Source organism: Calypte anna, chromosome 5A (assembly GCF_003957555.1).
Source record: "Calypte anna isolate BGI_N300 chromosome 5A, bCalAnn1_v1.p, whole genome shotgun sequence".
NCBI lineage: Eukaryota > Metazoa > Chordata > Aves > Apodiformes > Trochilidae > Calypte > Calypte anna.
In genome coordinates, this window is record NC_044251.1 from 2,658,777 (window position 1) to 2,686,477 (window position 27,701).

At 40.6% G+C, this 27,701-nt stretch overlaps 1 protein-coding gene across 2 annotated transcripts; it reads left to right on the forward strand.

The window, feature by feature from the left end:
• On the forward strand, positions 1-27,101 carry TMEM87A (transmembrane protein 87A). 2 transcript variants are annotated; one of them, XM_030451973.1, is made up of 20 exons: positions 1-171; positions 1,257-1,314; positions 5,882-5,979; positions 6,853-6,969; positions 8,202-8,255; positions 8,350-8,406; positions 11,622-11,769; positions 12,563-12,624; positions 14,960-15,143; positions 15,840-15,939; positions 16,688-16,781; positions 17,924-17,992; positions 19,035-19,143; positions 20,242-20,300; positions 20,465-20,568; positions 20,924-20,997; positions 22,653-22,714; positions 23,587-23,642; positions 24,879-24,909; positions 25,254-27,101. In XM_030451973.1, exons 1-20 carry the CDS (start codon positions 34-36, stop codon positions 25,293-25,295), a joined length of 1,716 nt encoding a protein of 571 aa, XP_030307833.1. In that variant the 5' UTR covers positions 1-33; the 3' UTR covers positions 25,296-27,101. The 2 variants fall into 2 exon arrangements, with proteins under 2 accessions (XP_030307833.1, XP_030307832.1); XM_030451972.1 differs by lacking the exon at positions 17,924-17,992 and adding an exon at positions 17,313-17,384 and having other exon boundaries at positions 6-171.
• Positions 27,102-27,701: the final 600 nt, after the last annotated feature.

The window sequence follows — 27,701 nt, forward strand, 5'->3', positions numbered from 1 at the left end:
TGCCCAGCGCAGCGGCGGCCTCCGTGCGGTGGGATGGCGGCGGTGGCGGCGCCGTGTTCCGCAGGGTGTCGGTGGTCTGGGGCCGTCCTGCTGCGGCTGCTGACCCTGCTGCTGCTGGCGGGCGCGGTGGGTGCCGGGCAGCGTTCCAAATGGCGGCTGCCGGTGCTTACGGTGAGTGCGAGGAGAGCGCCCGGCGACGCCGCGCTGGAGGCTGTCGGCCCCGCCGCCGCCGGGCCAGCCGACTGTGGCGGCAGTCGGAGCGTAGGGGTCCGTGGCGGGGGTAGGGAGGCCGCCGCCGCTCTTCTCGGCTCCTTGAGGGAAGGGTACGGGGGAGAGGGCCGCGAGTTCCGCGGGAGGGCTGCGGCCTCTCCTGCTCGCTGCTTTGCGGTCTCACCGGGGGCGTCCCCTCTCGGGCCGCTCCTGTGTGGGGCCCGAACGCACCCGGGGTTTGTGCGAGGGCGCGGGGCCCGAGGCTGGAGCCGCGTTTGCGGATCGGCGGTAGCTGCGGGGGAGAGAGGGCTTCTGCGGGAAGCGGTGTCGGTGAGCGGCGGGGTTCGGTCTGTGAGAAGGGAGGGAGGGATGGAGGGAAGCCGCCTGCCTTCCCGGGGCCCGGTCTCGGTGGGGCCTGTGCGGGCAGAGGGCGCCTCGATCCCCCCTGGGTGTGGGCTGGCGGCCCCCGCGCTGTGTCCTGGCGTCGGGAAGCCGGGCCCCTCTCTCGGTGGTAAACCGGAGACCCGAGGTCTCTGGGGAGGTGAAGGGATGGATACCCCGTGTTGCTGTCGCACCGTGCGAGTTCGGCGTTGTGTGGAAAAAAAGCTGTTTCTGCCTCCCGTTAAACTTGCCTTTGCCCGACTCGGGAAGAGAGTAATGTACATGTTCCGTGAGTCGTTTGAGCTTCTTGAAGTTAATTAAAGGATCATGTTCCATGATTCCTTGATTTCTTGGTTAATTTTTTTTTTTTGTCTGAAAATAGTTCAGACCCTCTCATCAGCAAAATAATGCTAATAATTTCAACAAATAGAGATTAAATTGATGCAGTTTTGCAGAACAAAAAAATCTCACCTATCCCAAGCCATCTTTAAGAGTAGGCTGAAGGGGTGGTGAGGCATGACTGGAAAATCCAGTAAGGCTGGCTCCTGCTCTGACATTCACTTTCGTTGCCGTATTGACATAAAACTCTGAGCAGAAGGTTATGTTTGCCTTAGCTCAGTGACATTAAGACAATTAATACCTCTTCCTTTTCTGTGCCTTTGCAGGGGAAGAAGTTTAACTTTGGGAAGATTCTCTTCAGCAACACCACCATTTTCCTGAGATGTAAGTGGTTAAAAGGGATTAACCTGCTCTGTGCTGTTTGGCACCCCCTCTGCTTTAACATTTAGGACTCAAAACACTGTGAAGTGTTTAACTGCACTGGTTGCAGTGACAACTAATCTAGCACTGGATGAAAGCCATAGCTCTGATATGATTGGGTGTTTTAACAATCTTGAAGCTTCCCAATTGTAATCTGTTAATCCAGGAGCAGGAATGAATGGTTCTATTCAGGCCTTCAGTGGAGAGTGCAAGATGGGCAGTGGGAACACCACTTCATTTCAAATAGAGGGTAATCAGGTGTGGGATGTGCTGAGCCCTGCAGTGGCCATGTGCCTTCCCTATTTGACATCTGGTAAATCCCTCTGTCCATGAGATCTTGCACCAGCTGGAACAGGGACTATTTGTATTGCAAGATGCCAGTTAGAGGCAATATTTTTAAGGCCCTGTTCCTTTTTAGCTGGGTGCTTCTAGGACTGGAATAGGATTGTTGTTGCACACTGTCAGAGCTCTCCTAAGAGCTGTTTTCTTCTGGGTACAGTGTGTGAGTGTGCTACACAGTAAATATGTCTGCAGCCTCCCTGTTTGTTCATTGTGTTAATTGCTCTTTATTCTTCTGGCCATAGCTACCTGTTATGTAGGTTATTGGAGGTAAAGGAGAGTGTCTGTGAAATATTCTCTTATCTGTGAACGTGAGAACAGCATTTAGGTGGCAACAAGATGATGTAGGTGACTAATGGAAGTGACTAGCTGCTTGAGAAAGGCTTAAAATCTTCCCCATACATTCTGAGCACTTAAGGGGTTGTTTGCACCAGTTTTTGTCATGGTGAGAAGGGGGAAGCTGTTTGATCTTTAGCTGCTAATTGAGTAGTTACACAGGTACAGTGCTGGTGAATGCCTTTCTATACTTGTACAACAAGGAAATTACTTTTATTTTAGAGAGAATCAGTGGGATCTGTGCCTTAGTCACTTCAAGACTGAGTTGCTGCAGATTATGCTCTTTTTAACAGGAGAATCATGAGGATTAGCTGATGCCTCTTGATGACATTGTATAAAACTGCTCTATTCTGTTTACTACCAACATTATTGCTTCTCAGGTTTTATTTCAGATACCTGCCCTTTTTCAGATGGTGTTTCAAAGGCAATTTCTTCAAGTGCCTCCATTAATACCACATGAATCTGAGACAGGAGGCTAGTATTAAAACAGCTACTGGTAACATCCATCATTAAGCCAGGATTAAGTTTTTCCTGCTTGTTAAAATGCTGTTAAAATTGCAGCAGGACAATTGGAAGTGTGCAGCTGCAGGATCAAAATCTAGGATTCTAATGTTTAGGAGGACAGGGGATGCTAAAAGGGCATTTGGAGCTCTGGTATGTGTTAGGCTAGAAATAGTATACTTGCACTAATGTGGCATTTCACTAAGATGTGGGTCCTTGCAGTGAAGTGTGTGCTAAGGCTGTTTCATGAGCTGAAATAACCAGGAGAAGGAAGGAACTAAGGTACAGGGAAAATAAGATTTGTTTGTTTCAAGACAGGCTTGTTGCAGATCTTGGCTGCTGATGTGGACTTCAACTACACTGTTCTGTCCACTTTCAAACGGGCATTAAGCCTTAAAATTCTTTATGAAGGCACTTGTTTGTTCAGTGTGATTAAATGATATACATAAATTTAGATAATAAATCACTGAAAGAGGAAGGAACAAAGGCAAAGAACATAATCTTAGTTTCTCAGCCTAGATGACAGTTAAACTGCATCTAATACTGGGAAACTTCAGCTTTACTTACATGTTGTTTCTTTTTTTGCCCTTGTTTGTATGGAAATTAGTCACTCACCCTTCTTGCTGTACATGACTGGTCATGGGTTGTTCATATTTTTGTTTTGGTGAGCACCTGCATCTCATCTTCCTTTTTTTATATTTATGGTGTTGTGGGGGTTTTTTTGGTTATTTTTTTGTATGGTCTAGTGGTGTCTGATGCTTTCTGTTTCTGACTGGGAAGACTGCCATAGGTGTTTAGTATTGTCAGTAATTAATTTTTTTTATCTACTCCTTTCCTTAACTGCTATTCTAGAAGAAAACATCTGGCTTCCTGTCTAGAATCATGGTACTGTAAATAAAGTTGATGTTACTGCTGAACATAGAGTTTCAGTAATTTAAACATTTTTCATAGGTAAAAAGGAATTTAAAAGGTATTTTTAAAGCCTCCTGTTTTTTGATAGGACTTTTTTTGAGATGTTCCTCATTTAATCAGTTTTATCAGAAGATGCTTTGTTTCCTAAGAATTTGGTATCTACTTTTGTCACTGCAGTGCTTGTGACACCTCTTAACCTTCTTTGTTGTCTTTTGTACAGCATCTAGAGCTCCGTGGAGAATGTAAAATGGGATTAGTCAGTTAAGACTCCATAGCAGGAGCTTTTTCATGATTGCATTTTTTACCTGCAGGGTTCTATGTGGAAAAATACATTAAAAGCCCTGTACATGTAAGAATTTTTTTGGTGTCCAGTCTGACATGAAAGTTGCCCGGGAGGTTGTGTGGGACTTTGTAGCCACTAGAAACAGGTTGTCAACTCCAGAGAGTTTTGCCATCTGTTGGCTGGCAAAGCACAAATATAATCATAGAATCATAGAATTAGCCGGGATGGAAGGGACCTCAGAGATCATCTAGTCCAACCCTTGACCCACCGGAGCAGTTGCTAGACCATGGCACTGAGTGCCACATCCAGTCTTTTTTTAAATGTCTCCAGGGACGGAGAATCTACCACCTCACCGGGCAGTCCATTCCATAGCCTAATCACCCTCTCCGTGAAGAAATTCTTTCTAATATCTAACCTAAACCTCCCCTGGCACAACTTAAGACTGTGTCCTCTTGTCTTGTTGAAGGTCGTCTGTGAAAAGAGTCCAGTTCCCACCTCGCTACAGCCTCCTTTCAGGTAGTTGTAGACAGCAATGAGGTCTCCCCTGAGCCTCCTCTTCTTCAGGCTGAACAGCCCCAGCTCTTTCAGCCTCTCCTCATAGGGCCTGTGCTCGAGTCCCTTCACCAGCCTGGTTGCCCTCCTTTGGACCTGTTCCAGGACCTCTACATCCTTCTTAAACTGAGGGGCCCAGAACTGGACACAGGACTCAAGCTGTGGCCTCACCAGGGCTGAGTACAGGGGCAGAATCACCTCCCTGGACCTGCTGGTGACGCTGTTTTTGATCCAGGCCAGGATGCCATTGGCCTTCTTGGCCACCTGGGCACACTGCTGGCTCCTGTTCAGCTTCCTGGCAATCCAGACTCCCAGGTCCCTTTCTGCCACTCTGTGCCCAGCCTGGAGCTCCCCATGGGGTTGTTGTGGCCAAAGTGCAGGACCCGGCACTTGGCTGTGTTGAACCTCATCCCGTTGGAATCAGCCCAGCTCTCCAGTCTGTCCAGGTCCCTCTGCAGAGCCCTCCTGCCTTCGAGTTGGTCCACACTTCCTCCCAGCTTGGTGTCATCTGCGAATTTGCTGATGATGGACTCAATCCCTTCGTCTAAGTCGTCGATAAAGATATTAAACAGCACTGGGCCCAACACTGATCCCTGGGGGACACCACTAGTGAGCGGCCGCCATTTTGATGCAGCCCCGTTCAGCACCACTCTCTGGGCCCGGCCCTCCAGCCAGTTCCTAACCCAGCACAGGGTGCTCCTGTCCAAGCTGTGGGCTGACAGCTTTTTCAGGAGAATGCTGTGGGAGACGGTGTCAAAGGCTTTTCTGAAATCCAGGTAGACTCCATCCACAGCCTTCCCCTCATCCACCAGACGGGTCACCTGATCATCTGAATGGCTGTTCCAAGACTGAATAACCACTGCCCATTTTGTCTGCAGGTGGAGCAAATTCTGTTCCTCAAGCTTTAGTTTTGGAATTACAATTAAATGACAAAAATCACAATCTTTCCTGAAGGGGGGAGGGAGGAGAAGGAAGTCTATTCTTTCACTTTTCATGTATTTGTCTCTACTAAGGATGGAAGTTACCTTATTGCTGTTTGTGGTTTCATTGCAGCTTTGACAGACAGCTCATGTGTTGATGACTGACTTCTCTTTGGGAGCTGGGGGGTGTATATTGAATTGCAAAAATCTGGCCTTTTTATTTTTTTTCAAGGTGATGGTATTGGTATTTTTAAAATTATCTATGCAAATTAAACTGAGGATTAACCTGTTCCTTGCTTTACCTACTATGTGTCCCACATATCTGAGAAAGGGAAAGCTTTTGTGTCTTATAATTAATCACTTGGGATCACTGCTCTTCTCTTTTTTTTTTTTTTTTGGTGTTTGCAGTTGCTGGAATATCACTGGTTGTCTTGGGAATAAAAAGAAAAGGTTTCCAAATGATCTTCAGCTGTTTAATAGAATTGTGTAACATTATAATAGCCTTTCTTTTCCCACATGCTCCTTTCTGTCACTGAACAGTAATGAATTACTGGAGGATAATGTTTTTCTGTTGTTTTGCTGTTGGTGTTGTGTGCAATACAAACACCCCACAGAATGGGAGGAAAAGCATAGGAGATAGAGGTTATCTTACATGTTATCTTTTTTTGTTGTTCCTTTGTTTCTGCAGTTGAAGGGGATGAAAAAGCTTGTGATCCCTCTCAGAGTTACAATGTTACTTGGTACCTAAGATATTCTGATTGCTACAACGAAGTCTTCAACTTTGGGGTAAGAATTCTTTGGAAACACATAGGTAATGAATTTTAGAGGTAAGCAGATCTGGGGATGAGGGGATTGCAGCTGTCTTGTTTGCATCCTCATTTAATTTTTTGGCCTAAAACATCAGTCTTATTGGAAGATAAGAAATATCTGGGTCCTTTATAATGGAATTACTTGATGGAATTTCTGACATTTGGGTTTGGAGTGAGGTGGAAGTTTTGGTGGAATTCTTTAAAACCCAGAAGCTTAAATAAGTAACCAACTATAATTAGTACCAACTCTAAACTGAAGTCTGTGAGTTTATGGTAGATGTCATTAAACATCATTGTAAATAATATTTCAACAAACAGAAGAAATTGAGTATTTTCTTCTTTAGTCTAAGTTCTGTTCTTTATGGATGCACACAGCAAGGATTAGCAGTTTATACAAAATGTCTGGTGTTTCAGTCAAATGTGGGAGTATGCAGCTGGGGTTTATATTGTCTAACATCTTTCCTATGTTTGCTTAAAACATTAGCAGTTTTAACTACTAACATAACACAGTAATGAGGTCTTTATGATCCTTAATATCATAATGTAGAGTTTTTTAGTCTAGACTGAAGTTTATGCTGACTGCTGCACCTTCACTGCAGGAATACTGGGATTTCATTAGCTTTATGTATTTAATTAGGTATTAATTCTTATTCAAAGCCAGTATGGGATTTTTTTTTTTATTTTTTTAAGAATAGCCTTCTGAGCTCTTGATGGCCTTTATCCAATTAAATTCCCTTCAAGAGTCTGTGCAGAGAGAAGTTCTTGTGCTTCCTAGGTCTTGCAGCTGCCTACTGAGAAAAAACAATTGATATATTTGATGCTAACCTAAGTTCTAATCTCTGGCTGGCAGGATGAACAAGCAGATTACTATTTTGGGACTACGTTTGAAGAGCATCCGGGTTGGTCAGGATACTATGCCACAGAATCTCTCCTCTTTCCTAATTGCTCTGAGCTCTTCAGGCCTCAGGTATGGGTAGAAAGTTCTCAGCTTGCTTGGTTTTGTCATGGTAATTCCCATTAGATGTGTTTATATCTCTCACTGCTGTACCATGGGGAGGGGAAACCACTGTAAAGCTTGGTACTGCTTTTTTTGTTTGTGGTTCTGTGTTTTGAATGTTTTTTGAGTAGCATTGTGAACCTCTGGCAGCAGAGTAAAGCTCCCAGTAAATTTGGGTTGATAAAGGATTTTTTTTTTTTCTATGATAATACTCATTTGTAATACTGGAAATTAGAGACTATTGAGAAATAGGTTACTCTGATAGCAGGTTAAAAATGAAAAATAAGTAGTGCTAAAATGTCTTTGAAACAAATTTAAATGAAAGAGCAAACACACAATGAAAAACAGCATAAGGAAATGAAATGGAAGCATTGGCTCCACACCAGCTGTATATCACCAGGCAAAGCTGTGCAGTCATACTAATGACAATATCAGTGCTGAACTTAAGAATTCAAGGCAAATTGTGCAGTGCTGCATCTGTATTCCACCATTTCTGATTTAGACAAAGCTAAAGGTGACTTGAAAAAGGGCTTTTAATAATATGTTTGTAAGTCTCTGGTTCCTTTGATTGGGACAATGTCTTGAAAGGTTTTTCTAAAATAATTTGCATGCTGCCTGCTTTTTTTGTTTGATATGAGAAATGTCAGGTCTGCTTTTACTTAGTTTTATAGAAGAGATCTTGTGAATTTAGCTGTTTAATGTGAAGCTGGATGTCTTAGCTGAATATTCAGGTTGGTGAATCTGGGATTTTAAAGTAACTTTTCCTCCAACTTTGAAAAGTCAACTGAATTTTTAACAAAACCTATTCCTCTCAGGTTTTCATTTCTCAGCTTTCACAAAAATTTCTCCTTATGCTTTTTTCCACTAGATTTCAAGTCACAATAATTTGGGAGAGTTGACAAAATCTGGATCTCTAGTAGACCCCACTCATCTCAGGACCTTTTTTTGCATAGACTGAGTTCTAAAAACAAACACCTCTTGTCCAAGGAGGGTGGAAGCAACTCTCAGATAACAATATACTAATCTTAAGTATTCAAGGCTCCCTCCACAAAGGGGCAGTTGTTTGATTTAGAAAAAGGAAAGCTCTCTAATATAGCTGTTCAGAGAATCCATCTTTATGGTGAAGTTTACTGGGAGCTGTTCTGTTAATCTCATGGTCATATAAAGTGCCTTAAAAATGCTGCACCTTTTATATCCTGCAGATTTTCTATAGAGAATTTGTTCACCCAGAGCCTCTCTCACCTGAAAAACAAGAGGTAATTTTTTTTTTCCTTCTAATGATTTAGTGTAGTCTAAAGAAGGTTTTAGCATACTGATGGTTTTTGTCTTTATTTTCTGTTTTTCTTTAAGAGTGTAAAAGAGAAGAAGGAGAGTGGAGGAAATCGCACAATGGTGGCAGATAAAATTGTATGTATATTGGATTTAAACATAGCTTGGGATCCAGTAGTCTTAATTTGTGTTTTAATTCATGTTTCTTTGCATAGGAAATTACTGGTAGCATTTACAGGAACAGTGCAATTCTCTAGGTTTTTTGACACCTTTCTAGCTTAAATTAGGTTTACCTTAAAACTAGATAGCACTAGTGGAAAAACAGAGTAACTGCAACTTCTGTGTGTGAATTACAGGCCTCATACCAATCAAACTGATGATATAAATTAAAGTTTTTTTTCCTAATTTCAAGGAATCATTGATACAATCTCTTTAACTGGGAACTAATACTTGGAGATTAATTTGGCTTCATCTTTAACATAGTCTTTCAAAACATTGTACCTAACAAATTGAGTGATTTTTGGTTTTCAATAAGCAAAATGCATTGAACTCCATGTGTATTTATAGGGCCATTTATTTTAAAGCTAAAACATAAATAGTTGTGTGTGCAATTGTTAAATAACAAAAGAAAGCAGTAAGAGGTGGAGCTATTTTAAAAGCAAAATTGGTATATTCAAATACATCCCTCTTAAGTTTACTGTGTTTTTAACTGAGTCTTACAATTTCAGTCAATAGCAGCATTAATTTTTCTGATACATAAAATTATGTTGGCTTTAGGTCTTAGAATCATGGGTTTGGGTTTGAAGACATATTAAAGATCATGTAGTTTCAACCCCCCTGCATGGGCAGGGAGATGTCCCAGTGGTTGCTCAAAGCCCCATCCAGCCTGGCCTTGAATACTTGCAGGGAGGGGGCATTCACAGCTTCTCTGGGCAACCTCTTCCAGTTTCTCCACCACCCTCACAGGAGAGAATATCTTATCATAGAATCATAGAATTAGCCGGGTTGGAAGGGACCTCAGAGATCATCTAGTCCAACCCTTGACCCACTGGAGCAGTTGCTAGACCATGGCACTGAGTGCCACATCCAGTCTTTTTTTAAATGTCTCCAGGGACGGAGAATCTACCACCTCACCGGGCAGTCCATTCCATAGCCTAATCACCCTCTCCGTGAAGAAATTCTTTCTAATATCTAACCTAAACCTCCCTTGGCACAACTTACTACTGTGTCCTCTTGTCTTGTTGAAGGTCGTCTGTGAAAAGAGTCCAGTTCCCACCTCGCTACAGCCTCCTTTCAGGTAGTTGTAGACAGCAATGAGGTCTCCCCTGAGCCTCCTCTTCTTCAGGCTGAACACCCCCAGCTCTCTCAGGCTCTCCTCATAGGGCCTGTGCTCGAGTCCCTTCACCAGCCTGGTTGCCCTCCTTTGGACCTGTTCCAGGACCTCTACATCCTTCTTAAACTGAGGGGCCCAGAACTGGACACAGTACTCGAGGTGTGGCCTAACCAGGGCTGAGTACAGGGGAAGAATCACCTCCCTGGACCTGCTGGTGATGCTGTTTCTGATACAGGCCAGGATGCCATTGGCCTTCTTGGCCACCTGGGCACACTGCTGGCTCATGTTCAGTTTCTTGTCAATGCAGACTCCCAGGTCCCTTTCTGCCTGGCTGCTCTCCAGCCACTCTGTCCCCAGCCTGTGGCGCTGCATGGGGTTGTTGTGGCCAAAGTGCAGGACCCGGCACTTGGCCTTGTTGAACCTCATCCCGTTGGAATCGGCCCAGCTCTCTAGTCTGTCCAGGTCCCTCTGCAGAGCCCTCCTGCTATCTTCCTAATATCTAACCCAAATCTACCCTCTTTCAGTTTGAAACCATTACCCCTTGTCCTATCACTACATGCCCTTGTAAAAAGTCCCTCCCCAGCTGTCCTGTAGGTCCCCTTCAGATCCTGGAAGGGCACTCTAAGTTCTCCCTGCAGCCTTGCCTCCCCCAGGCTGAACAACCCCAACTCTCTCAGTCTGTCTCCTGAGCAGAGGTGCTCCAGCTCCTGATTCATCTTTGTGGCCTTTCTCCAGACTCACTCAAACAGCACCATGTCCTTCCAGTTTTGGGGGCTCCAGAGCTGGACCCAGCACCCCAGGTGGGGTCTCATGAAAGTGGAGTAGAAGGGCAGAATCCCCTTCCTTGACCTGCTGCCCACACTTCTTTTGTTGCAGCCCAGGAGAGTTTTGGCTTTCTGGGCTGTGAGAGCACACTGGTGGCTCATGTTGAGCTTGGTCTCATCAACCAAGACCTCAGGGCTGTTCTCAGTCTGACATTCTCCACCTCACCTGTATTTTTGCTTGTGATTGACCCAACCCAGGTGCAGGACCTTGCACTTGGCCTTTGTGAACTTCATGAGGTTGGCATGGACTCACCTCTCAAACCTGCCAGAGTCCCTCTGGAGGGTGTCCCTTCCCTCCAGTGTGTCATCCACACAACACAGCTTAGTGCCATCAGCAAACTTGCTGAAGATGCACTAAATTCCACTGTCTGTATCACTGGTAAAGAGGCAACAGGAGGTTTCTTGAAAGAAATGCATGCTCTTAATAATGAAATTCTCTTGGAGAGGCTGCTATAAAAAGTCTTTGTGGTAGTTCTGCATTCATCATGGGTGGCATATGTGGAGATGGCTTTAATTTTAACCTTGAAGTTCCTGGTAAATATGCAGTTTTGGAGCTGCCTATAACTTCTTCAGTTGTGGAATTAACAGTTTTGGAACTCCAGAAGAAATCTCTGATTTGTTTCATGGTGCAAATCTTTTGGTGGACAAGCTTCCTCTCTTTGTTCATTGTCAGGGTTTGAGTTTTATGGGTATCTGATCTGCTGCAGGGTACTTTCCACAGGAAATCACTGCTATGAAATTTTTTTATGTCTCTCTATGTTACAAAAGAAAAATCATCCTTCACTGGGGAGCTGATTTATATGCTGGTAAACATTTAATTTCATGTGGGAAGAAGCATCTCTGGTGATGATCCTAATGTTTCTAGACTGAAAACAAAACCCAGGATGCTTTGCTGAATTCTTTGTATCTTTTGCATCTCTTTTGAGATGACTCTTGCAGTAAGTCAGTGTCACGTTTGCAAATAAGCCCTGTTCACCTCCCAGGTTTTTTAAGGCTCCTCTGGATTCAAAGAACTAAATTTTAGGTGTTATGTTTAATAAATAGATTTAAAATCAAATACTTAGTGACAACTTTTAGGCCGGGGAAGAGATTAACTTTATTTTTACTGGGAATGTATAGCCCATGTATGAAAAGTCTGCTGGTTTTCTGTGTCTACTTGACTATGCTTTGTCTATATGTAGACATTTTCTTTTCAGGCAATGAATGCTGTTATCAGAACCTGGAGAGATGGGCCTTACATATTTATTGTGCAAATTGGAATTACAACTGCGAAGAATTCTCCTACCAATGTTAAAAGAATAGAGAAAACACCACCTTCCTCAGATCAAAATAAACCCTTTACAAGTAAGATAGCTGCTCACACAGTAAGCTAAAAATGGAGTATACATTTTTTTTATGTATACTACTCTGAGTGTGTTCTAAGGTACTTTTAATTTATGCTATATGGTTCCTATATGGTTCACTTGACATAGATAAAGGTATTACCTACTATAACTCTTTTTATCATAAGAAAATAGGTGATTGTTAGTATCTTCTTGAAGGTGCTAAGCCTGCAGGTCTGTCAGTTCAATGGCAGTAGAGTCTGAAGCAGTTCAATTTTAAGGTTTGGTTTTGTGTTTCAAAGATCTCCTAACACAATGGGATTTATATTAATACTCTCAAATCATGTATAATACAAAGATATAATACAAAAATATATAAATATATAAGATATATATATATAAGATAAATATATAAGATATAATACAAGAAAAATACATAATTATCACCTTGAAATTACATTATTGTATATCTGACAGTGCATGGATAACCTGTCCAAACTTCAGGGAAGTTTGAAAATCCCCTTAGAAATTTATCTGTGTGTTTCTGAACTTTCCTGTTATGTGTGACTCACCACCACAAATTACTTTAAGTACTGCCATGAGCTACTTGGTAATGGAGCATGTAATTTTAATTGCATGCTTTTAGGTGAGTGTGTTGGGTCTTAACTTTCTTTGATCAAAGTGCAAGTTAGACTTACAAGTTATGTGAATATTTGGAATATCTTTATGCTTGAGTAAAAATGAGTTAAGTGCTTTATCCTGGCTTCCTCCATTTGCTTCTTGTTCAGTTTGGTTCTTGGATTGTCTTTTGACAGTGACAGTAGAACTGAAGGGGCCATATGAGTATCTCTCACTTGCAGACTATCCTCTGATGATTGTAAGTAATACATCTTTTCTTTGAGCTAGAAATCTGTTGGTTGATTTGAATCTCAATTAAATATTCTCCTTCCAGACTTCAGGAAACAGAAAGCCAATATCTCAGAAAATGTAACTTAGCAATTTTAGTATGGTTTGGTGGGATGCTTTTTGTGTTTTAGATTTGGGTTACTGGGTATTTTTGGAACTAAATAGGAAGAGAAAAGACATTTCTGATGTTTGCATAAGCTGCTGATGTTGTCCTTCTGTGGATTGTTTGACTTATTGGTGACCATTTTGCAGCTTCAGAAGTTATCAGAATCATTAGTTCTAAACTGAGCAGTTTTACTGACATTGTTTTTCTCCTTAGCTCATTTGAGAAAATTTGCTGTTCTATGCTTTTGTTTACAGCTTCTTTTTCATTTGTCAGTGCTTTCTTTGTTCTTCTACAGCTTAATCTTCCTTCCTCAGCTGTCTTGCATGCCATGAGGAGGCTCTTAACACTGCCTAACAGTGAAAGCATAATTGAACTACAAAGAGCTAATCCTCTTTTTCTTGAGGAGTTGCTGACTTAGTTTCTCGTTGCCTCTGTCCAGAAGGCTAAGAAAATAGATCTTTAATATAGAGTAGACAGACTTCAGCTGGGGATCAGTACCAAGTGAGATTTCTAGCCTGACTGTATTGGCAAGCATGACCTGTGAATAGGAGAGCCTGATGGCATTTCTGAAACATGTTTTTCTTTCCACAGCAGTAAAAGTCCTCCAGCAGCTTTATTGACATGTAATTGGCTGGTGTGAATATCCCCATGTGGCAGGTCCAGAAAAAGGTCTAAATGTTTCTGTAATGGAGCATCTGAATGTGAAGTAGTAAGCCTGGGTCCTTACCATTTGAGAGGCATGGACAGTCAGATTTAAAAGTCTTTAAGGAGCAGTAAACTGTTCTCCTAAGGAAGGTGTTTTCAGTCTGTAAAAGCTTCAGTGGATTAGGAAATTTCAGTGGATCAGGCATCTGATTTCAATGCTTGCTTGGTTTAAAATAAAAACAAAATAAATCCATCTTCTGCAAGAAGAGATTGCATGATTATTATGGTCTTCTATGTTGGCAATTCGTTTCATGTTTTATTCTCTCCTTCACATCCCTCTTCTTAGTGCCCAGCACCTGCTGTGGTGCTGTCATTTAGGATATTCAGCACTGAGTAGCATTTTCAAGCTTATTGTTTGCCATGGGAGATAAGTACCCTGGAAATTTTTCTGAAGCAAGTAACACTGGACTGGAAAAGAAAGGCCCAAAATGATAATGTTTAAATGAATATCTGAGTTACTTCAGTTCCAGATTTTTGGCTGACCTAAAGCATGGTCAAAAACTGAGTTTGCTGGAAATTGACTTTTGAGAGAAATGGTCAAGTTATTTGAACAGAGGGATTACAGCCATCAGTTGCTTATCTCTGTTCTGTGGAATGGTGTGAAAACGTGACTTGTAAGTTTATTTACACAGTACTGTAAATGTACAATAAAGTTAGTAATAGAAATACAAGTAAGAAGGGTCAGGATTTCTATTTGCCTGAGCTTTTATCTAAATTTTTGACAGCTAGTAGCACTTGGTATCTTCCTTAGAAAAATTGCCTGTGAATCAATTGGCAGACTGCTCTCCAAGAGAGAAATTGCTTGGAAATTCAGTTACTCTGATGTCGAAGACGGCGGGAGACAAACGACACATACACGTGTTTGAGGATATGTCTCAGACTTTATTTTCCAGACGTGATCTTTTATATGCTCCATAATTAGCTGATGCATATTCCAGAGCCTGAGCTCATCATTGGTTAGCTGTTACTTCATCTCGAAAACAATGGTGGACATCCTCTTATCTTTTACTTTGCTATATTCTTGTCTATGCTTATGATCTGTTAAACTCTTATCTATGCTTATGACCTGCTAAACTCTCATCTATGCTCATGATCTGCTAAACTCTCATCTATGCTTATGATCTACTATACTCTTATCGATGCTTAGTCAGACTCTTTGTCTGCAAAGATCATGGTATTACTGGGTTCTGTTAGATATACTGAGTTCTTACCAGTCTCTGCTCATCTGTCGCATGGCCACGTTCTGTGAGCCATGCCTCCATACTAAATCTCTCCACACTCTGATTCTCTTGGTTGGCAGTGAGAAAATAGATTATCACTGTAAAAAAATCCAGATAACACAGATGAAGCAATGCTTGTTTCTAGTAACTTTAGTGTATAAAAACTTCAGGACAGAGACACCTGGGGAGAAAATAGAGCTATCTAACAGCTGCTGAGTAGAAATCAGGAGATAATTTTTCTGGTTCTAATCTTCCTATTTCTTTTTGTGTAATAGTTTTTCATGGTGATGTGCATTGTGTATGTGTTCTTCGGAGTTCTGTGGCTTGCATGGTCAGCCTGTTACTGGAGGGATCTCCTGAGGATTCAGTTCTGGATTGGTGCTGTTATCTTCCTGGGAATGCTGGAGAAAGCAGTTTTCTATGCAGAATTCCAGAATATCCGCTACACGGGGGAATCTGGTAGGTAGCAATTGCAGGATGCCTTTTAATTGATGGGGACATTATTCCACTAATGACTCATGCTAAATTGGGATGACAGATGCAGAATAAGTATTTAATTATTTGAGGGTCTTTTCAAAACAAAGAACAGGGAAACAAAGTTTCTGCATTTTAAAATAGATTGTAAATATGATCTGTTTTTCTAATGCTAAAATGCTGTTGCTTTTACTGACTCTTGAGTGTTGTGTCTTAGGGAAACAAAATGCTAGATCCTGCAGAAACTCTATAGTACAGGCTTGAAGCTTAAAATCCTAAGTGTAGCTTGTAATTAATGTCTGACAATTGGTATTGACCATGGAAAGAGACTTAAAAACTCCTGATTGCAGATGACTTTTGATATTCAGCCCATAGTCTGATAATTCATCTTAAGTGACTCCCTCTATATAAAACTTTGGAACTCTGAGTTTTTAGGATGGATGCATACAAATGAAACTCAGCAAGTAAAACTTCATTATTACTTAGTTAATTGGCCACACCCATTGTACAGGGTGGTTTTGTTGGTTGACCTGTTTGGAAGTTCATCCATGCTGATCTTATGGAAAAATATGAATGTACTTTAATAGCCAACTTTCTGAAAATAATTGTCCTCATACTACCATGCAGTAGTTAATAAACTATATTTTCATAACTTAGCTTCCTTCTCTTTGCTTTTGGTAGTTCAAGGAGCAGTAATCCTGGCAGAACTGCTTTCTGCTGTGAAACGTTCATTGGCTCGAACTCTGGTCATCATAGTCAGCCTGGGATATGGGATAGTCAAGTGAGTAATTCTGTCACAGGCTTGATGTGTTCTATTTAGAAGGCTTTTCACTGCTGGTTTCAATAACTTAATTTATCTCCCTGTACTTTGCTACTTAAAAGGCAGATGTTTTAGCTAAGCACTGTAAAGGTCTAGACTTCCAGCAGTCTACAGAAACATCAGTTGCATTTGGTGGTCACTCTTCTTCCCACTTCCTCCCGTGTATCACTGTTGGGTATGTTTCTGAGTCACTGTTGGGACACCTCACTGACTGAAATGGGAGCTTTTTGTGCTTTCCTTCTGGGCAAGGAGAAGCTTCTAGAACTGGGGGAAGTTAAGAATCAGTGATACAGGAAGGAATCTGCTTTAGGAGGCTTCTGCTGCCAGTATTGCTGCTCATCTGTGTGACCCAGATGTACTTGATGATAAAACAACATGCTGTGTAGTAGTGGAAGCTTCTAGCAAGTGTGGGTGTGTGGGGAAACTGGTGAAGAAAGGGTGTGCTGAGACTTGTTGAAATGGTTGTAAAAACCTGAACAGGGTAACTAAGAAAACAGGACTGTTACCATTATCTTCCTTAGTCAGATCTTAACATAAGACAAAATGAACATTAAGCTTCAAGCACTCTAATAAAATTATTTCTGGACCTGTAAGTGGATTTTCACAAGGACCTTTTATTCACATGCTTCATGTCTTATTGTTAGATTACAGTTGAGATGACTTCACTTTTTTCCCCCCACTTAATCTAAATTTCTCTGCTTTCCTACAGGCCTCGCCTTGGAGTTACTCTTCACAAAGTAGTTATGGCTGGAGCCCTTTACCTGTTATTTTCTGGCATGGAAGGTGTTCTTAGAGTCACAGGGGTCAGTAATCATTGCTTGGCTTTTCACTTATGCCACAGTTACTACTGGTTGTATTTACTTACATTCTAAGGGAGAATCCCAGGGGTATGCTGAACAGAGACAACGAAGTGCTTAAACTCAGACTGTGCATCTGGATTTTTGACAAGTATTTAAAGTTTGATGTCTTCTTTATCAGGATGTATTTATGTGTTTTGAAATAATTCTAAAAGTTTCCTGCTTAGTCATGTTTCAGACACTATATTCTGGACTATTGTGTCTAATACTTTGGATTAGGTAGCACTAGTTGCAGACACAAATGTACAGCTTAGGTCACCTGACCATGAGACTGAAAAAAAAAATCTAGAACAAACCAAATTAACAAAAAAACACCACCACTTTGATTTTGGAGGCTGTACCTGAGGAAGTGCATGTGAGTGGTGCTGCTACTTGTTTAATTAAGAAGTGTATCTCAGGATGCTGATCTTTGTTGTTCTGGTTTTTGGTATTTTGGGATAAAGTATTTAACATGTTGTATATTTGGTACTTTTACAGTTTTTCTATGCAACTGTGGCTCTGATAGCAAACTTGGCCCTGTCCATGATTGATGCCTGTATTATTTTGTGGATATCCTTTCATAAACTAAAGTGTTACAAGCTTATTTATAGCTTATTATTTCTGTCTTGCACTTTGATTTGCTTGTTGCAGTTGGGACTTTGATAGTTTTTTGATGTGCACACAAAAGCAATTTTTGCCACTTTCAGACAAACTCATGGTTGCCACTGGAACATTTGGTTTGTCCATAGATAGTGTAAAACATTTAATTACTCCAACTCTAACAAGTTGATTGCTATTTTTCTCTAAAGGGAAGTGGCCAGATCACATCATCATAGCAATTGCCTCAGCAGAGGCTCCTTTAACAGTGCTAGACTGATTTAATCTGGAAAGCTACTTCTTGTCTTGCTGGTGGAGAACTGAGAACTGGGATTGTCAGTTCCTCTTCGTGCATTGGGCTAAACTCTTGATTCAAACCCTCTGCTTCTGTAGTAAAACTCAGAAGCACTGTGGTGGAGTGTTTGTGACTTCTCATAGCCTGACCCTCCTCGTTTCTTCTGTATCTTGTTTCCTTTTCAGTTTGTTCTTATTGGCTCTCTCTTTGTCTCCAGGCCCAGAATGATCTTGCCTCCTTGGCTTTTATACCCCTGGCTTTCCTAGACACTGCCCTGTGCTGGTGGATATCCTTCACTATTTTACTTGGTGGGGTGTGTTTTCTTTCAAATTTGTTTTTTTTTTTTTTTTTGAAGTCTTTTTGGCTGAACTTTTTGTTGGTTTTTTTTTAATCAACTTTGAGTTTATGTGCTCTCCACTTCTGATAAAGTTAATAGAACCTCGGTAACTGGGTGTTCAGGAGAGCTTCTGTTACAATCAGTGTAGGGAAAATCAGTAGATGTGTTAGAGCAGCTTCTGAGCATAGAGAGGTTAAGTCTTTCTGTCATCAGTCTCTGATTGCTCAAGTATGAAATGAATTTGTTCTAGTGTAGCACTGTAATGGTGCTATAGTTGTAGCTTTTGGAGAACAGACTCAGTTTCTGTTTTGGGGAGAAGGTTGCTTAGCAACCTCAAGCCTAATTCTTTCTGTAAAATTTGAACTCATCTTCAAGTAAATGATAATATGTTAATTTTTTGGTGTTTTGACCTATAACATCCAAACTATCCTACTCTTACGTGACTCGAGTATCTGTTGTCAAATGCTGAACTCAAAACCATGGATAGCAAAATCCCTATGAAGTGTTTTGAGTGAAAGTCAATCACAGAACTATTTAAAATGTGAATAGCTTGCTACCCAACCATGATGACCCAAATTCTCTCCAACCATGATGTTTCTCCTATGTTGTTTTGTCACTATGGAAATAACATTGTAGGCAAAAGGGTGAAGACACTGGCATGCATTAATTGGGGTTTAACTTGCTTCTAGTTCAGACTTGATTTTCCATTTATCCTAAGTACATCTGACACTTTTATGTAGTAATGGGCCATAGTCCAAAATGGATAAACACCACCTTTGTGTGACAGGAGTTCTAGGTACAGATGACTAAATAACATAAAAGAGATGAATCCTGCTCTTTGGTCCCCTTGCCATGGAATGAACTTTTCTTCTGCTGAGTCTGGTCTACCTTTCTGGAGGCCTTAAGTGTGTGAGTGGGAAACCAATTAAGATCAGTGTCCTAAGTCTGGGACCAGCTTGTCTCTTCAGAGACTTTCCTTGACTTTCTATACATATTCATCAGCTTAACTCAAACAATGAAACTGCTCAAGCTTCGAAGGAACGTTGTGAAACTCTCTTTGTATCGGCATTTCACCAACACACTCATCTTGGCAGTAGCAGGTAAGGAGAAAGTTGAGCACCTGTCATTTTGATATATGGCTTGGTAACTAAAGCAGATTTTTGAGTTTGACCTTTCTGTAAATGCAATCTAAGTATTTGGTATTTCAAACACTTGACCCATTTCTAATAGTGGGTCTATGCAAAGTGTTAAGTTAATACTTAAGAGGCAGTGGATTATTAGTCCTCGTTTTAGGAAGATCAGTAGTTCTATGCAGCTGCTGTAAAGGAGCACTTGTGTCCCTCTTAAAGCTGCTGGGGGCAAAATACTATCCTATGCTGTTAACTTCAGAGAGGTTGTTTTTGCCAAAGTCACAGTATCACTGTGTACTGCTGGCTTTTTAAAATGTCTGAAGACCAGGGTGATTCTTGGGAACACAGTATTGTTAGTATTGTAACATAATGCCCTCATTGTTCTGGAAGAATACAAATTCAGATTCTCTTTCCATTTATAGTAGGGATGAACTGAACTTCAAGAATAAATCTGTTAGCTCCTCATCTGTTTGGAAATGCTGTCCATGCAATGAGCAGAAAACTTCTAAGAACTGTGCATTTTTATTTAAACAAGCATAGTTTAAATAAACAGCTGTGATTAAATTCCTGTCAGCATCTGGTTCTTAGTCTTCATAGAACACCCTAATGGAGGGAAGTCACATCTAAAAGTGTGGTGAGAGCATAGTCTGAGCACTGGAAGTTGTACAGGTGAGATCTGAATGCTTAGGCTCTCTGGCAGCTCACATGGTTTGGTTACTTCAAGGTAGGCTTTATTTGTCAACTGATGAGGAAGCCATGGTTTGGAAGGTAGATGAAAGTAAAATAAGAATAATGAGCAGGGACGAGGAGTTGGCCAAACACTTTATACTTGATTTATTCCTTATGTCTGTGAAGAACTGAGAGAAAAATATACTGGTCTGTGCCTAAATTCCCACATAAAGGCAGTACAAGAAATCAGTCTCCTCTTTTCCAGAACTAATAAATTTGAATCTAAGAATTCACTACTTAGGTCTTTGCCCTTTCTTTGGGAAGCAGAGTCCTGTGAGTAGTTCATTTAGATTAGCATATTTTGCAGTAATAAGCAGCTTGTTTATTTCAATCTTGCAGCATCTATTGTATTTATCATCTGGACCACCATGAAGTTCAGGCTGGTGGACTGTCAGTCGGTGAGTCTGTAGTGAATGCTTTCTGCAGTTCTTGCCTCTTGATAAGTTTACATTTGGCAATATAAGAGGTGAGAGGGCAGATTTTTCTGTGGACTATGTCCACAGAAATAAGACAGTCTTTTTCTTGCAACTCTTTCCATTTGTGCTGCTGTTTTCCTTGACAGGACTGGCAGGAGCTATGGGTGGATGATGCCATCTGGCGTTTATTGTTCTCAATGATCCTTTTTGTCATCATGATCCTGTGGAGACCATCTGCTAACAACCAAAGGTTCAGCTTTTCTTATTTCTTTCTGAAAATACTCTTCTTTGGGAAGGCTTATTTACCCAAAGAGGTATTGGTGGATAATTTAGTGGCTGTACACTGGTCCCTAAGGGTACTAAGCAGTGTGTGTAAGGACTTGGGGAAAAGTGTAGTAAGTCACATAGATAAAATTCAGTCTGTTCCTGTTGATGAAGTTATTTAAAAAGAAATGGCTCGAACTTCTGATTATGCAGTTTAGAATAGGTCTTAAAAGGTATGAACTCTACATAGAATAACCAAGTCATGTGAATGTTGGGGTAATGAATTTCTTGAGTGGCAAGAGATATTATTCTAAGATAGCTTTTATTTTTCCCTCCTAAAGGTTTGCTTTCTCACCACTGTCTGAAGAGGAAGAGGATGATGAGCAGAAAGAGCCAATGTTAAAGGAAAGCTTTGGTAAGAGAAAAATTTCTGTGTTGAAGAGACACTTCTGTGGAAGGAGCTTTCTTGTTCTCTTGTAAAAAGTTTATTACTGCCCTGAAAGCAGAATCAGTGCCTCCCTGTTGCCATTGATTTCTGCAGCTGTAGAGAAAACGTTGGGGGTTTGTTCAGTATTTATATTGCCTGTTTAATTCAGGAGTTTTCAGATGACACTGAACACATTGCTGCTCTTGTGGTTGCTTTACCATGTCCACTGGACTTTGTTTTATTCAATATTTCAATTTCTGGTTCCAGTCATGATGACAAGGATCTCTCAGATATTGTTGCTTGGCAGAAGCTCAGTTTGCAGTTCTCTCTTAAAATCCAGTTTAAGGATTTTCATTTATTGTCTGTTCTCTGTCTGTAATCTTCTGCATTTTCCATATTAGGGCCTAGTATAGGTATGGTCAGTGTAAATATGGATTCTGTTTTCATGGAATTACATAGGAATGAAAGAGTTCTGCTAGGTTGCATCTTTCTCTCCACTCACCCACTTCCTACTATAAACCCCTCTCTCTTCCCTCCCTTTCATCTTCATATTATGTCTGTTGTCCTTGTTAATAAGTTAGATAAAAGGTAGGATGACATACCCACTGCTGTTCTCTTCACAAATCTCTTCTGCCAGGAGCAAAGAGTAGTGCTCTGACTTGATTAGGAGCTGAGGAGGAGTGTGTGATCTCTTGGGTGAATTTGCTATATCAACTGTATCTGATGATCTGCCAGGCTGGGAGGTGTGTTTTGCATCTCAGCTTTAAAGTCAATCAAGTGGCTAGTCAGCAGTCAAAAGTTAAAATAAATGATGGGATTTGTATATGTCTCAGAATGGTTCAGCTTGGAAGGGATCTCTGGAGTTCATCCTGTCTAAAACCCCTGCTCAAGCAGGGTCACCTAACACCAGTTGCCCAGGACTGTGTCTAGATGGCTTTTGAGAACCTCCAAGGATGGAGATTCCAGAGTCTCTCTGGGGTACTATGTTTTAAGTTCTAAGCTACTTATATCTGGCTTGAAGAAAAGGAATAAAAATTGGTATTTCCTAGGTAAAATTGCAAAATACAGGAAAAACTAGGTATTGCCCCACCTGTCAGGAAAAATACTACAAGCTTTTCAAAGAGGAGGCATTGTCTTTTTTATTAACTTGTCTGTCTTACTCTGTCTTTGAAATACTCTGAATGGATACTCAGCACTTTCAGAGAATCATAGAATTGTTCAGGTTGGAAAAGACCTCTAGGATCATCCAGTCCAACCTTTGACCTAACTGCTAACCTAGGTCTACAAGCCCACTGCTAAACCATAACCCTAAGCACCAAATCTATATGATTTATGAACACATTCAGGGATGGTAATTCAACCACTTCCCTGGGCAGCCCATTTTGGTGCTTAATAATCCTTTCTGTCAAGAAGGTTTTCCTAACATCCAACCTAAACCTCCCCTGGGGCGACTTGAAGCCTCCTCTTCTCCAGACTAAACAACCCCAGTTCCCTCAACTGCTCCTCATGAGACCTGTGCTCCACATCCTTCACCAGCTTTGTTGCTCTTCTCTGGAGACACTTGAGCAACAAACAGGCATTTACAGTCTATGACCAATTTATAGTTCAGGTATCCCAATGTTTTTTCCTTCTTTTGTCTTCAGAGGGAATGAAAATGAGAAGTACAAAGCAAGAACCAAATGGGAATGTAAAAGCAAACAAAGCTGTAAGTATGCCCCCTCTTACCTTGAGGGATAACAGTCTGATCAGTCTGTTCTTCAGGAATGTTTGCAAAATCCAGTATAGATAGACTTTTATAGTACTATATTTTGATAGTGAGTAATGCATTATTTTAACAAGTTTGTCAGGTTGAGAGGGAGGCTGAGTTGTATTTTAAATAAATTGCCTTCTAATTTTATTTGTGATTCATTACTCTAAGAGGGTGTTGCATATCTTATGTAGCTACCTGGATAGTTTGAGTAGAACATGTTTAATATACAGAAAGTCTCAATCTTTTCAAGGCATTTATGCATAAATTTATGCAGAAAGATGAAAAACCTGTAGGATTTTATGGTAATATTTTTGTTGTTAGCCTTCTTTTTCTCAAAGGTCTCTTGCAACTTTTTACTGCTACTCTGAGGGTAACATGAAAACAAAACTTTTCTGGTTTGAGGACAGGTTGAAAAAGGGTCAGTTCTCCAGCTTCAGTTGTTCCAGTGGGCTTGTGTTGTGAATTAGAAATGAGAAATCCTGACAGTGCAGTTTAATTTACCTTTGCAAAATGTAGCTTATGCTTTTTACAATTTCATCATCTATAAGATACAGTAATGTCCTTTTGTAGGAGATAAAACTGGATTAGGTAAATAAAGTGTCCTGAAGGCCAAATTTTCCTAGACACCATTAGAGTGTTACAGAGTCAATGCTAGGTTATTGATGGCTTTTCTATAATCCAGAAATCAAGTTGAAGGTGGATTTTTTTTTTTTTTAACTAACATTATAAACAGTTTTTTGTCAAGTAGGCTGCAAATAAAAGGCTTTCATGTGACAGCATTTTGGGAAAACTGACTTTTATTTTTTATTTAATTTCTCTAATCGCAGCAGGAGGATGACTTGAAGTGGGTAGAGGAGAATGTTCCTTCGTCAGTGACAGATGTGTGAGTATTTTTATCATCACAATAAAAGCAGGTTCCTTGGACATAGGAATATAAATACATTAGAACTCCTCAGAACTTGTATGCTGCACGTTTGTGAGCAGGTACTGAGTTCAGCTTGGAAAAGGCCTCTGGCTTCTTAGCATGATTCACTTGGCTTTGTGCAATCTGTTAGACTTAACAGTTCATGCCACTTGAACCCATGCTGACTTAAACACTGTCTTGGACTGTGACACCAAAGACTGCTGTGTTTGCAGTGAAGTTAAAACTAATTAAAGAAATCCAAAAAAACAACAAACAAATCCTCTCTATTTAGTGGTCTGACAAGTCCTTGAGCATCTTGCCCAATGTAAACCACTGAATAATATCATTTAGTTCTCAACTTTATTTGGAATGTGTGTTGAATCATTGTTTTGTTTCTGTCAATATAATCAGCTATGCAGGCAGACCATATCTGTTCTGCTTTTAATAACTTTTACATCCTAAAATTGTCAGTGTCCATGTCCAAATTTTTCATATCAAAACAGAAATTCACAGATTATGTTCACAAAAGGTAATTATGGCAGAGGCTTTGGATTCAAGTAGAAAACTGCCAGAACTTAAATGCAAGAAATCAAGTGAAGCTTCAAAAGGATTAAAAAGCACATATTCTCAGTTAAATTGGGTTTTCCCAGATCTACTACCTGGTATAGTTCCTTAAGAAAACAAGGACTAGACTTGTATAAGCTATGAAAGGGCACCTTAATGTAGTCTGCTACTAGTTTTTCTGTTTTGAAAGTATGATCAGTGTTATGAAGTAGTGAGATTCCAACAGATGGAAGGTCTATTGTTGTTAAAAAGGCTGTGGTATTACTGTCATTTGTTTGATTTCTGGGACATGCTTTGACAATATGGTCCCATGTTGTAAATGTCTTTAGTGTAGTTCAGCAGTGTTCCCATGTGAAAGATGCAGCTTATTTCATGACAACTTGGAAATTGTTCAGTTGCTCATGAGAAGCTTAGAAAAAACTAATTTTAACTGCAAAGGTCATTGAGGATACTCCTTGGGCTCTTCCTCTTTTGTGTCTTTAATTTCTGTTTGTTTAATTGAGAGCTCTGTCTTCACCATCAGTCTCCTGTCCCCCAAAAATTTAAGGTGCAGCATAAGGCTGAAAATGATTGTCAATAATATGCTCTCACTAAGTGTTCTTGTTCTCTTAACTATTTCTTTTTTTCTATTTTTTTTTTTTCCCACTGCAGTGCTCTTCCAGCTCTCCTGGATTCAGATGAGGTCAGTAAACCAATCTTCAGTTCAAATTAGTCTTCTGACATGCCAGAGGAGTCATGAGTCAGCTGTTAGGGACTTGGCTTATTAGAACTGGACTGTGTTCTTGCCAGTGCAGCTGTAAAATCCTAGAAGGGGGTGGAGGGAGGATGGTGGGGACAACTATGACACAACTTCTTGGAATACAAAGTGTATTCTAAATGTGTATTTTAAAAGAAGAGGCTGTGTAAGTTGGCTCTTGACTTAAAACGCATACGAGAGTGCATTTGTTGTGAATGTGCAAAGCACCTTATTTCTGAACACTGTAAACCTGTTGGGGAAATGACAACACAGGGTATTTTCTTTTTCAGGAAAGAATGATAACACACTTTGAAAGGTCCAAAATGGAATGAAGGAGTAGCTTTTTGCTATTGGAAGTGGAGATGCCTCTTTTAAAGTTGCTATGTGGAGCAAGTGCATCCTGCTGATTTGTTTCTTGATCTCAGCCTTGGAAGTTTGATGCTTTCTTGTCAGGAGGGCGTCTCGATGTGGAGGAAGTTCATGAGGACATTATAAACCTTTTGGAAATTTGAATTTACAAAGTTGCTGCAAGTTTGGATTTCTAAGCAATTTAAATGTGTATTATTCCAGCACCTTCTGTAACTTTTCAAATATTTAATCTGTGAAACTAAAATTCCTAATGTCTGCTTGAGGAGTTTGTATTTCAACGTTGCAATTGATACTTGGAGGTCAACTGCCTGTACCTTTCTGGAGGGAGGGTGGGGACAGATAGAAATAAGCACTGAAGAAACCAGAGACCCATTTTTTTGGTAGATAGTGGCTTTCTGCTGTTGTATTTCATGTGTCCAGTGTGAACTGGGAGGTTTTTAGAGGGAAGCTCTCGCTAATGACGGAAGTGGAGACGCCAGAAAGGAAATATTTGGAAAAGTTACAGTGATGGGAGTTTTTAACAAAGTCAAGTGCAATTTTATTCATAACACTGTGTAAGAAAGATTTTCTATTTTAAATGCCATTGACCTATAGGTGACAGTTGCACAGAGGGAACACCTCCTGCTGGGGCACATCTCATTGCCGGCGATGCGGTGGCTGCCTGGATTTGCCCCTACCTTCCATGTGCTGCATGAGTTAATTTAAAAAATAACAACAAACAAATCCAAACCCACTTCTGCAGTTCTTCACCAGTGCTTGGCTACTCATGTTAAGCAGGTTTTAGCTAGACATTTCAGCAGAACTCTTCTCCCTGCACGTGTAACATCTCCCACCCAGAGGTCAGCACTTTTCTGAGAAGATGGTGTTTCTAAAGGGTGCAAGCACCACTTACCTTACTTGAAAGAGGCCTTGATGGGAGTACAGAGTGCTGGGGTAGTTCTGTTCCCAGAGTCTGTTTAGAATTGCCTCCCAGTTGCCTTCCTTCAAGTGATTTGATGATGGACTTTCTTGTCCCAATTGGTCCCTGTGGCCAAGAGATACTCTGATAACTGTGTTTCAGTCCAAGTCACAGATTTCTGTTCTATATAATTGCTTTTTGTTTCTCCTTTTCAAATGAAGAAGAGCTTTTGGACAGTGTTCTGTTTCTATTTGATGCTTGGCTGTAGAGGCTTCACTTGCAATAACTTTTGTGTGGAAACCCACTGTGGACTGTATGACAAAAGCTCTAGGCTGTGTTCAGAACCTTTACAACTGATAATTCTAGGCAAGAAGCAGCATAGCCCTGGACTTCTGGGGAACTGATGTTGCTGCTGCTGGAATGGCAGAGGGAGTCAGTTTTTCTCATTCTTACTCATAGCTACGTGTCAGCAGAAGTCAACATGTGCCTGTACTTCATTAATTCCACTGTAAGGTCTGGTAGCTTAGTTCTGTTTTATCTTTATCAGCAATTTATGCTGAAACGTGGCACTTTACAGTAGAAGTAGCTGAGGCACAAGTGCATAGTATCTTCTGTTAGCTGGGCCATGGGGGCAGCAAACCCTCAGTGGATGGGCAGAGAAAATAAACTGTGGCCAAAACACATCAGTCTGGAAGAGTTGCTGGAGCTCTTCTGCTGCCCTCTCTAGGCCACAGGTAGAATCTTTAATTAGAAAACACGTTTAATTTGCTATGCTTAATTGGTATAAATCATATGAAACAAACATTACCTTCGTGTCCTTTTGGGGAGAGGAAATTTTGTGAAATAAAGCTACAAGAAACTTGCTATTTAATGGGTTTTTTTGGGTTTTTTTGTTCTTTTGTTTTGTTTTGTTTTTAAGTCCTATCATTTTGGGTTACTAAGGGTTTTTTGAGACAAATAGGGAAAAATGTTCCCTACTGAAAGCACAAAAGAAGTTTGTATGTACTATTTAATAAAAGCTAGGCAAAGTGTAGAAAGGTTTATATTGTGTCCTTCCACTAACTTACTGCCTGCTTTTTCACCTGAGAAAGTGTCGCCTCTTCACAAAGCTCTCTCACTTTTTAATCTCTTTATTGCATGGTATTTATAATGTATTTGATCCCGACAGCTCTTTTTTTATTATTTTTAAACTTGGCAATGGAATGAAAGCCTGTTATTTAAAAAGCTAACATAGGTAGGACAAATGATAAAGTTCTGAACAAAAGTAAAGATGAAACAGTTTCTCTCAAGTGCATTCACAGCTTAATAATTTAAAAGAAATGTAGTATCAGTGTGATGCTTTCAGTCTATAAGTACAGTGGTTTTGGGCAATCTTCTCTGCCTTCTGCCCTCCCCTCCCTGTAGTCACTTCCATCAGTTATCCTGAATTCCCCAAGGGGCTGCTCCCTTAGTTAGCTGCTCTTGGTTTTCC